At 30.9% G+C, this 10952-nt stretch overlaps 2 protein-coding genes across 2 annotated transcripts; both read right to left on the bottom strand.

Moving 5' to 3' along the window:
• Window positions 1–1656: 1656 nt before the first annotated feature.
• Window positions 1657–3608, bottom strand: XTH26 (xyloglucan endotransglucosylase/hydrolase 26). The gene is made up of 4 exons (XM_068647342.2): window positions 3418–3608; window positions 3019–3119; window positions 2696–2889; window positions 1657–2280 (listed from the first exon to the last, which is right to left on the bottom strand). Exons 1-4 carry the CDS (start codon window positions 3593–3595, stop codon window positions 1872–1874), a joined length of 882 nt encoding a protein of 293 aa, XP_068503443.2. The 5' UTR covers window positions 3596–3608; the 3' UTR covers window positions 1657–1871.
• Window positions 3609–6065: 2457 nt separating this feature from the next.
• Window positions 6066–8825, bottom strand: LOC137836547 (aldehyde oxidase GLOX1). The gene is made up of 3 exons (XM_068645215.2): window positions 8209–8825; window positions 7767–7936; window positions 6066–7567 (listed from the first exon to the last, which is right to left on the bottom strand). The coding sequence occupies exons 1-3, from the start codon at window positions 8713–8715 to the stop codon at window positions 6388–6390; spliced, it is 1857 nt and encodes a 618-aa protein (XP_068501316.2). The 5' UTR covers window positions 8716–8825; the 3' UTR covers window positions 6066–6387.
• Between the last annotated feature and the right edge of the window lie 2127 nt (window positions 8826–10952).

Raw genomic sequence — 10952 nt, 5'->3', positions numbered from 1 at the left:
GAGGTGTTATAAGATGATCAAACGAATGATAGTTTGATCATCATCATTGTTTTCGTCGAAGAAAAAAAAAGTAATAATAACAATCCTTGAGTTTTTGCCTTATTCAGTATTTTACTATTTGTATTTGATTTACGTTTATGTGTTTTTTGTTTTGTCTTTGATTGAATTTTTTAGTGTTGAAGATCATTTTATAATGAATTTTGTAGTTTGTGAGAAGAGTAATTGTTGTAACATTCCTTTTTATATTATTTTAAAGTAGAAAAGTTTTGTAACACAACATATTATGGGTGGCGGGTGGTCCGATAACATATTAAGGAAGTGAACTTTAAGCCTAACTCAACCCCATAAAACTAATCCATAGGATTGAGGTTTGCACCCACTTATATACAATGAAATATCATAATTTCTAGTCGATGTGGGATCTCCAACAAAAATGTTTCTAAAAATACGTTACATGTACATATTAAGTTTGATATGTTATTTAGGTACATGACTAAATGTAGTCTAACAATTTTATTAAGAGATGTAGCATTTTGAATTTTGTTACATTCTTTTTTTTCTACAACCAAGAAAGATACATAAAAATACATAAATTCTTATTAATTTTAGTTGTGAACATAGAACAAATTATGGAAAGATAACTTGAAACAAATATAAATTTCGATGATAAAACTTTATTAAATATTGCATTACACTTAGTTGAAAAAAAAAACTCGAGTTAACATAGTTTAGTTTGAAATATAGTTAATTGTGTTGAGAATTTCATTAAATGAGTATTTTAATTTGAAAATTATGTTGAGTGATATAAAAATGACAATAGCAATTAGGTGAATGTCTTATGAACTCATTTTGGTTCAATTGATATTGTTCCTTAGGAATTTGGATGAGAGAATTTTATTGCTTACAACATTGCACTTGACTAGAAAAAAATTGGATTAACATAATTATGAAATGTGGTTAATTTTGTTGGAGAATTAGTTAAATGAGTATTTACTTTGAAAATCATAGATGTTAATCCTTTGAAGATGCCCTTTGTAGTTAATAGTGCAATTTTAGTCATTGGCATTGCGTGGAGGAATTTTATTGATTACAACATTACACTTGACTTGACATTATTTTGGTTAACATAATAATGAAATATGGTTAACTTTATTGGCTAATTTAGTTAAATGAGTATTTTAATTTGAAAATCATGGTGGTTAAACTAAGAATGACAATGAAAATTCTATTGGTTACAATTTTGTACTTAATTGGAAAAAAATGAGTTAACATATTTTTAAAATGTGATTAACTATAATGAGAAAATAATGAAATGAGTATTTTATTTTGATAATCATAGATGTTGACCTAAGAAGGGCATCAATTCCTTGAGATTCTATTGGCAATTAATGGTAAAAATTAAGTTGTTCTTTATGACCATGAGATAGAAAGTTATATATATTAAGAAATGAATTTTAAATCTACTTAAATTTTATAAAATTAATTTATGATGTGATATTCGAACCTATTTATATATTATAAAAAAAATTAATCTTTAATTTTCATAAATTATGAAAACTAAAAAGGAAACTCAGAGAGAGAAAAATTAATCTGACAAGCTTTTAGACAAATGTATCAGTAAAATCATTAGAAGTTTGATCTGACAGTGGCCAGTTCTTAATTTACTCATTATTAGAGAAAATATTGGTGTGTGACTGAGTACCAATGTCATGGAATGAATATGATGCTGATTTGCAGTACAAAATCCAGAATGGAATTTGGCTTACAAGAATGGAATCACAGAGATTGAAAACATACAAATGGAACAAAACAAAAGCAAAAATGGAATGAAAAAGAAGAAGCATTTTTCATCTTGCATGTGTTTCTGGTGTTTAGAATTGTGACTTGAAGCATTCAGGAGGCATCTGTGCATTGAATCTTTTGGTATCTCTGCAATAGTCATAGATCATGTAATTGTTTCTGACCCAATTCAGCTGACCCAATTGAGCATAACTCAGTTGCTTGTATGTGGGAGATGTCCACCAATTTGCAGGGATGTTTAAGGAGCATTGGTTGATGCTGATTGCTCCATTCCACTTGCAAGCCCTTGCTCTAAAATGGTTTAATCTAGCAATGAATGGTGCACCACTCCAATTGGTCTTAACAACTCCACCTCTAGTGGCCCAATCATCTGCATTCCATAGACTGGTATAAACCTTCATTCCTTGCTTGTTTGGGAAACCAATGCCCTCATTTTCATAATTTCGGTACACCCTAATTGGTATACTATCAATGTACCACCTGAAGTAGCAAATACATGACATAGATCATCACACAGAAAGAAAGAAGAAGAGTGCTGATATATTGACAACCTCCACCAGATTACAACTGAAAAGAGAAATAACTTTTTTTGAAATGAAACAGTTTTGAAATTGTATTGACCAAATAAGAACTAGTACCTTTCAATTTGCATTTTTCAAAGTAACATTTTCCTTGAAAGAGGGTTAACCAATTCTTTCATGTGGAACTGATAAAAGTAAATAGCAATGGATTTGTTTATCTCTGTTTTTCACTTTTATTTTCAAAAATCTGTGTATAAAACAGTGAAACAACCTTTTTTTCCTGTGTTTCCTACACAAGTCTTTAAGAACAAAAACAGAAGTAAATGATGCAAACAACTCAGTGCTAGGAGAGTTCTAATAGTTTTGTAACTTACACAATTTCAATTGGGTTCCAGTGAATGGTGTAATTGTGAAAATCAGCAGTTGGGTCAAACCAGAGGTAGAATTGTTGCTCCCTGCTTCCATTTCCTTGTGTGTATATGTTTGTATGAACAATGTAAGGTTGTCCTGAAATGTTGCCTAAGAACTCAAAATCTATCTCATCATGTTGGCTTCCTGTAGAAGATAGCTGCACAAATTTTATGTATGAAGAAGTATTAGCTTAACACTGCAATTTGATGAAGTTAACTGATTTGAAATTCAGCTACATGTTCTTTTCAATAGGAATTTTTTATTTTATTTGCACCATTGAACTTACATAGTAGGCAGTAACTGTTCCTGCAGAATTACCAGGAACCAACTTGATTTGTGATTCAATACTTCCAAATAAGAATGCTTTCTTTGTTTGAGCTGCAGATCCTGAAACTCAATGCAAAACCAAATATATCAGATTAAGAGGAGAATATAGAGTAATTAACTTCTTTTAACTGTAGTGAATAAACACATTGTTTTGTGCTGGTTACTAATCTTGTGCAAAACTACTACATGAACTGTTTCTCTTATATATATGTCTGCACCTGTATGCAATTGAACTACTCTAGATCAATTTACCTTGCATTCCTAAGAATATTCAATTGCAACAAATGCAGTTTTATACTATTTTCATAAATCATGAATGCAAATGTTTTGTATTTGCCTAAGAGCATGAAGTTTTCACCTGAGGTTTGATCCAACACAAGTTGGAGATCTTCACCCTGCAATGATGCATGTTGGTAACCCCAAGTGATGTACATGCTTTTGGAAAAGTTGGCATCTACGAGAACTATGCTAGATGCCACTGCAGAGAGGAACAGAACTACCATCAAATTTTCAAATTGTGCCATGTTAACACACATGAACAAGTTTGATGTTTTGGAAGTGAAAACTCGAATGCATTGTCTCCTCGTTCTTCATGTCTTTATATAATGTGACATTCTCTGTGAAATATTTGAAATTATTTATAAGTTGGTTGACCTTTCCTTAGGATTTTGCTTTTGATATTTTTTTTTAAGAGAGTCAAAACACAAAAACAATTAAGGTACCATTAATAAGTTTGACAACATTAGCTGTCTTTTTTATTATAATTATTATTATCAAGATTAAACTCAACTTCATATTTTTTTTACAACTCAACTTTTAATATATATATATATATATTACATATATATTTTGTAATGTTGAGTTTTAACAACAATCTCATATTTTACTATGTTCTTATATACTAAAAAGTGAATTTTAAACCTAACTCAATATTACAAAACGGGTTTATAAGTGAGATTTGCACCTATTTATATATTATGAAATGTCATAATTTCAAATATGCCGAGAATGTATCAATTCATGTGCGTGAGTGGTTCGATAGTATTTTGATATCGGATGGCTTGATAAGTGTCTAACAAACTTTTATTAGAATAAACTCTAAATGACTCTAATAATAACATATTAATAAGTGGATTTAAGCTTGATTCAACCTTATACAACCGATTTATAACTTGAAATTTACATTCAGACATATATTATGAAATGTCTTAATCTCTAATCGAGATAAAATCTCTAACATTGATTATTAAAACTTTATATAGTTGTTATGAATATAATAATAATATAGTTTATATTTGAAAAACTACAATTTTTTTTAATGAAATACTGATTATAATCCTTAGCTTATTGACTATTCTTTTAAATGAAAACAATCTGTTGGAGATTTCACATCGACTAGATATTAGAGTCTTTCATTGTATATAAGTGCGTACAAACCTCAACCCTTTGAGCCGATTTTATGGGGTTGAGTTAGACTTAAAGTTCACTTTGTAATACAATCAAATATGCAGTAAAGGAGTGAATCACTAAACCAAACACTGCATTGATTTTGATAATGAGAAGTTGAAATTGTGTTTTGTGATGAATGCAGAACTTGAAACCAAAAGAAAGAAAACCAGACACAGCTGGAACGCGGAGAAAGAGTGGAATGTCGTGCCAAAGAGTAGTTCAGTGTAATGTGAGAGGAGGTTATATCCAGCTACCATTCATGAGTGACCACCAAGGTCGTGCACACCTGATCCAACAAAATATTCCTTTTTTTAACTCTTTTTTTTAAGATTAAGAACATTTTTTTTTCCTTTCTATAGTATCTGGTGAAGTTGCTACTCATAATACAATAGTTAGGTGGATGATATTGGAAAAGCTAGCTTGTTATTCTTTCTTCCAGGTTAAATTAATTTTTTTTATTTAACATGATTTTTCATTTTAGTTTATATTAAAAAAAAAATTAAATATCAACTAGTTTAATTAGTCATTATATTAGATAAATTAGATACTATTTTTTAAACTATAAATTTATTAATATTTAAAGTAATTCTTATTATTAATGAAATAATTATTAAGAAGTGGACTTTAAGCCTAACTCAATCCCATAAAACCGGCTCATAGGGTTAAGGTTTGCACCCACTTATATACAATGAAAGGCTCTAATATCTAGTCGATGTGGGATCTCCAACAATAATTTTTATTATTAATAAAATAACTTTTATTGTTAATTAAAATTTATAAAATAATTATTAAATTGGTATCTACATACATTTTTTTTCTTAATCTTAATAATCTTTTTCATGCATACAATAAATACTTTATTTATAAACTTTGAATAATTTTGTGATTTGCTTATGATTATAGTGTAGTAAGTAAGAAAGCTTCATTTGAATATGAGAGTTTGGATGGGGATTATCATTATGAGTACACATGTTAAAATAAATTTTAGATTTATTTTTATAATAATTGAGCATTCACTTAATGTTTCAATTATTTTAGGATTTAACTCTATTTTCTATTCATGATATATTGCATATAACAACAACGAACGACTTATATTCTTTACCATATTTAGTAGTTAGGTTTAATTTTTTTTAAATACTTTATGTTTATTTTATGATAGTTGGAAATTTTAGATAATTTAAGTTATTCTACACCATAATAGCTCATATTTCATTATTCAAATATTTTTAAAGATAAAGGTGAATTTGTAAACTTACATTTTATACCTTCTAAAAAAATTTAAATTATCTCACAATCATCACATCACATACTTCAATATTTTTTTGTCAAAAATCCATTCTAAGGCACTCCTAATCCAAACAACATCACATTTTTCTCTCAAATCACTCGAAATTCACTCATCTTCCTCACTCATCTACTTCCCAATCCAAACACACCTTAAGCAAGGTAAGTTAAAAAAAATGCTTGAAATAAATAAGTGGGAATTTGAAAAAAAAAATCTTATTTAAATTATTTTTTTGTTAATTATAGTTCAAAAGAAAATAAAAACAAAACTAATTCTAAACTTTCAATTTGATATCACAAATATACTTAGTAGAACAAAATTTACCTAGAACTTGATAAGAATCTTAAATTCTTACTTTACTTCAATAAGACCTGCTTACATGTGATAGCTGTGGTGAAGAAGTTGAAAAACTAATTATAAATTGTGCTTGAACTAAAATACTTTAACTCTTTTACAAAACTAATGAAGGGTGAGATAGTAGCACCACTTTCTTCTTCTCCTTCACTTTTTGTAGTTAAAAAAACCCTAGACAATAAAAACTACAATGAAAAACCACTCGATGTGGGCCCTGAAACAGAGCCAGTGATAACCTTACTGAAGATGCACCCACATTCCCTGGCTAGGCACCCCACGGTAGACAACGAAGATGATGTAATATCCCGGAGGAGCCACCTCACGGAACGGTGGCGCCTTCGACATAACCTTGTAAACCCCGTTAGCGTTTTGAACATTGATGATTTGAAGAAGCAGCAGCCTCTGATTCATGGAGAAGCCATGAGTGGTGAAAGGTGGAAAGTACATGGTGACCTTAATGTTTTGATTGTTCAACGCCTGATTCATGTCTTGCATCTTGAACTGCATCTGAAAGTTGTTTCCGTACGTCAACATTTTCTCAGAAGGAACCTGAGCAATTTCTGGTCGATATGGGTCCAGCTTAGGGTCCAAATAAGGAGGAGAAAATGCCTCAATCCTAGTCTCAGTTGGGAACTTGTCAACATCCTTGTAAGTGTTGTGAGTGTTGCTTCCTCCAACCCAGATTTTGGTATTTGGAAGCACTGCAGAGGTTGAGTGGTACATTCTAGATATTGTGGTAGGGGTCATCTCCTTGAACCTTCCACCCTTAGGCTTCTCTGGCATGTACAAAACTGGTGTTAGGTTAGGATCATCAGCATCCCACCATGCAGCTGTTCCTTTCTGTGCACCATTGATGAATAAGAATTGTCCATTTGGGAGAATAAGAAGATCTCCCATGGTTCTTGCAGAAGGCATCTGTTCAGTGTCCCATTTAGGGCTAGGGTCTGTGATGACCATTCTGCCACAGTCTTTGAGAGCTGGAACGAACTGTTTCAGAGTCTCAGCCAAGTTGAAACTGTCATAACTGTTGCCACCACACACCATGACCTCAACCTTGATGTTGGCACTTTCTTTTTGAGAAGCATCAAGTTTTAAGGGGAGAATGACAGACATGCCGGAAGCCGGGTAGTTCCGGGAACCTCCGGGGAGGACTGGAAATAGTCGAACCACTTTGTTGCTGTTAGGGTTGATGAGGATGGAACGGTTGTTGGCGAAGACAAATAGATTGCCATCAGAGGAGAGGTGGACAAAAGGGTAAAGGTTGTTCTCGTCAATGTCTGAGGTCTCATAGAGGAATGGGAAAAAGTAGGTTTTGGAACTTGGTTGGCCCTCCCTTGGAAAGAACTCATAGCTGAAAGATCTCCGACCTCCTATAACTATGTAGTTTCCATCGGGAAGAAGAGTCTGAGTTGCGTACCTAACATACAACAGTGCAAAAACATGTCAATAATACATGCTTTCTTTTATAATGCTTCATAGTTATGGAATGTATAAGAGGTTAGTTTTAATGTTCTGCTATATAAGTTGTAATAGCGTTGTAACATGGTGAAATGCTACATATTTAGATAAGTGAATTTGATAATGAAGCATTATTACATATTTATATAAGCATATACCATCTGTCCTCTTTCAATTTTTTGGGGTATTCCCTCCAGTCACAAGTTTCACAGTTGACCTGACCACCATAGTATCTGGTAGTTTTTGCTCCCTCTGACCAACCACCAGCAACCACTAAGGTACCATCAGCCATAAGCCCACCACATGAACACCATGGATCTGTGATCACCTGCACCATCACCAACTCTTCACATTTTTGCACCCTTTCAATTGAAAGTGTCATAAAAAAAGAAAAAGGATTCATCATGGTAAACATTATATATGTTTCCTTTCACTCCTATAAATTTTATGTCCTCAATTGAAAGTCTCAGCACTTCATAATAATAGTAGTTCCACAAACATGGTATATTAAATGAAAATTTATCATTGCATTTTACTTCTAGTATGATGCATTATATTTTTATGTAATGTGAGGAAAGAAGAAATATGAATGGTACGAACCGTGAGTGCTCTAACTTTGTTTGTCTTAATATCGTATGTCATTGCATGAGCAAAACAATCATCTTTGTTTTGTTTGAGGTTTTCATCATAGTATTGAACACATTTCATTCCTTCTGGATATTTGAGTCTAGAGACACGATAAACAGTGGCATCATAAACATTCATGGTGTTATCAGGCATCAACTGAATCTGCATGGCAGAAACTCCCGATTCATTATTAAGCACTTCCCAGCTCCCTATAGAATCTGTTTTATAATCAGTCACGTCACCACCACCATCTGCAACAACATTACCCTGTTGAAGGGCTTGTTCAGGGAAAGGCTGCACAAACTTTGGAACTCCAGGAAGCTTATTCAAATCATTGTTGTTGGATTTGTCTTTGTCTTTGTCTTTGTGTTTGTGTTTTTCTTTGTCTTTGCTTTTTTTCTTTTGTTCCTTTTCTACCTTGGCATCCACCACAAGGAACAAGACAGTGAGAAACAAAAGGACTTTGCAAAAACGTTTCATTGTTGTTGGTTAAGGTGTTTGTTTGTTTGGTTTTATGAGAAACCTCAAAGAGCTAGCTAGGGCTGATGAACCAGACCCGACATGTATTTTGAGAGATCTTTGGTGTGTCTAATTTATGTTCTATGATTTAGGTTTGTATCTAATAAACCTTCATGCATGTGGGCTTTCCAATCATCACTGGTTGTTCAAGCATTAGCAAAAAATAGAAAATCAATTTTAGCCATTGGAGATAGCTTTATAATATATGGTAATTAGCACTTTTCTCTTCAGGCACACAAGGAAGAACACTAGTTTCTTTCTATCAAAACATATCCACTTTTAGATATCTGTGGTGAATATCTCATGAACTATTAACATTCCAATCATTAAAACTTGAAGACTCATATAAAATCATTTAGAGAACCTGATGAATGATTTTTTTATCTGTATAACCCTTTAATTTATTTAATATTTACTGATAAAAAAATATAAAATCATTTAGGAAAAAAATACTACCAAGTAGGAACAGATTCAGAAATCTACCTAAGAGAAGACCAACTATTCTTCTTTCTTTAAAGTTATTTAAATATATCTAACTTTCAAGTGTGAAATAAATTTCTGCCACCATTTTTAATTTCAGATGATAAATAGCTACTTATATATAACAACAATAATATAATTAAAAAATAAAATATTATAATGTAATAAGTGTTTGCAAGACACTGATTATAAAATTAAAAGATATTTTTTTTATCAAAATATTATTATAATAAATAATTTTATTGTAATTTTAATAAATAATTTATTATTATTTTAACTAATGTCCTTGAAATACTTATTAAGAATTTGTTGCACATTATAAATATAACTTTATCATTTCACGACCTTAAAAAAATCATATATCATAAACTTTTAAGGTAGATTTTTATTCTTGGAGTCGATTGTGCTTGGTTAAAGTTGTCCTTACGATTGTACTATATGTATTTGTTTAAGACATATCATTTTGTGTTTGTGAAAAGGTTTGGAAAATATAAAGAATTTTTTTATAGTTATACAAATCAAAGGATTAAGGAGAACTTGAGATTAAAGATATAATGTTGTTTATCATAGTTTTATTAGTTAAGTGGAAGTTGAAACTAGGTATTGAAGGACTAACATTATGGAAGGACATTGTAGAGTAAAAAGATATGGCTCATGGAGAAGCCTGAATAACATAAAAAGTAGTAAGGGAAAGTCTTAGTGGTGAAAAAACCTACAAGAGGTGTGTGGATCTGAAGAAGGGAGAAATTAGTTTGAGGATAGTCTTTATTTTATCAGCAATAAGCAATTAAGATAAATCGGTTCACTTAAGGGGTGGTTCAACCTTCATACAGAGAGTAAAAGATAAAAATTCATTTATTCCTTCTATCTAAAACTCACAGATTAATTATTTCTTTTTCCAACACTAAAACTGAACAAAAGACAAAATACTACACCATTATTAAATCGAGTACATACATATCAGGAGTTCTAGATACCATTCAGAAAAGGAAAAACTCACTGATGGTATCTTTGAATTGACTTGGAAAGTAGGATTAGGAATTAGTATAAAGTTTTGGGAGGATAGATGAACTAGAGATATGTCACTTAAGTAATCATACCTCGAATTATGGTGCTCGAGTGTGTGTGAATAATTTTTAGTCTATGGAACCAAAAAAAATAACATTATGTTCAAGAAGTAAGATTAATATTGAGGAGTCTTCTGTATGACTTAGATGAGAGTGTGGATACGAATGAAATGCAAAATTTAAAAAATGAACTTCTCATATTTGGAGTGATATTTATGTCCATTACAATGCATCAATAATTTAATAAAAAAACAATACAAAATATAAAGAAAAATGATTGTAATAGTGATGGATGACTAGAAGTGTTTCAAAATGTGTGCTTAGATATGAGAATGACCAAAACTATAGGTAACAATTTTATGGCCAAATTTAAATTAGAAAAATTAGGTTAATAAAAAATTCCAAAACATCATAAAATTATATTAAAGAGTAGTGCCTTACATGTAACCATTCTTAGACTCTATAGTCTAAAGCAACCTTGTTTTCCATTGTAAATGATCAAGAAATGAAACACTTCACTCACAAATTAGGCAAAAACAGGGGAGATGACAAATCAGTCTGTAATCTTATACACTTATTAGATCGATAAGATATAATAAAATATAAAATCAATCTAAATAATAAAATTCATAGAGTATAATAATTTAAAGA

Source organism: Phaseolus vulgaris, chromosome 4 (assembly GCF_051622355.1).
Source record: "Phaseolus vulgaris cultivar YP4 chromosome 4, ASM5162235v1, whole genome shotgun sequence".
Taxonomy (NCBI): Eukaryota; Viridiplantae; Streptophyta; class Magnoliopsida; order Fabales; family Fabaceae; genus Phaseolus; species Phaseolus vulgaris.
The sequence above is the reverse complement of the archived record's forward strand: the minus strand, read 5'-3'. Positions and strand labels throughout refer to the sequence as shown.

What these genes read in the sequence shown, in the direction of transcription:
- XTH26 (XM_068647342.2), bottom strand. Translation starts at nt 3,595, where the DNA reads ATGTGTGTTAACATGGCACAATTTGAAAATTTGATGGTAGTTCTGTTC. An exon ending in TGTGTTGGATCAAACCTCAG is followed by an intron (nt 3,120 to 3,417) that starts GTGAAAACTTCA and finishes ATTGAGTTTCAG; the next exon opens with GATCTGCAGCTCAAACAAAG. An exon ending in TGGAACCCAATTGAAATTGT is followed by an intron (nt 2,281 to 2,695) that starts GTAAGTTACAAA and finishes TTGCTACTTCAG; the next exon opens with GTGGTACATTGATAGTATAC.
- LOC137836547 (XM_068645215.2), bottom strand. Translation starts at nt 8,715, where the DNA reads ATGAAACGTTTTTGCAAAGTCCTTTTGTTTCTCACTGTCTTGTTCCTT. An exon ending in ACAAAGTTAGAGCACTCACG is followed by an intron (nt 7,937 to 8,208) that starts GTTCGTACCATT and finishes GTGATGGTGCAG; the next exon opens with GTGATCACAGATCCATGGTG. An exon ending in AAATTGAAAGAGGACAGATG is followed by an intron (nt 7,568 to 7,766) that starts GTATATGCTTAT and finishes GTTGTATGTTAG; the next exon opens with GTACGCAACTCAGACTCTTC.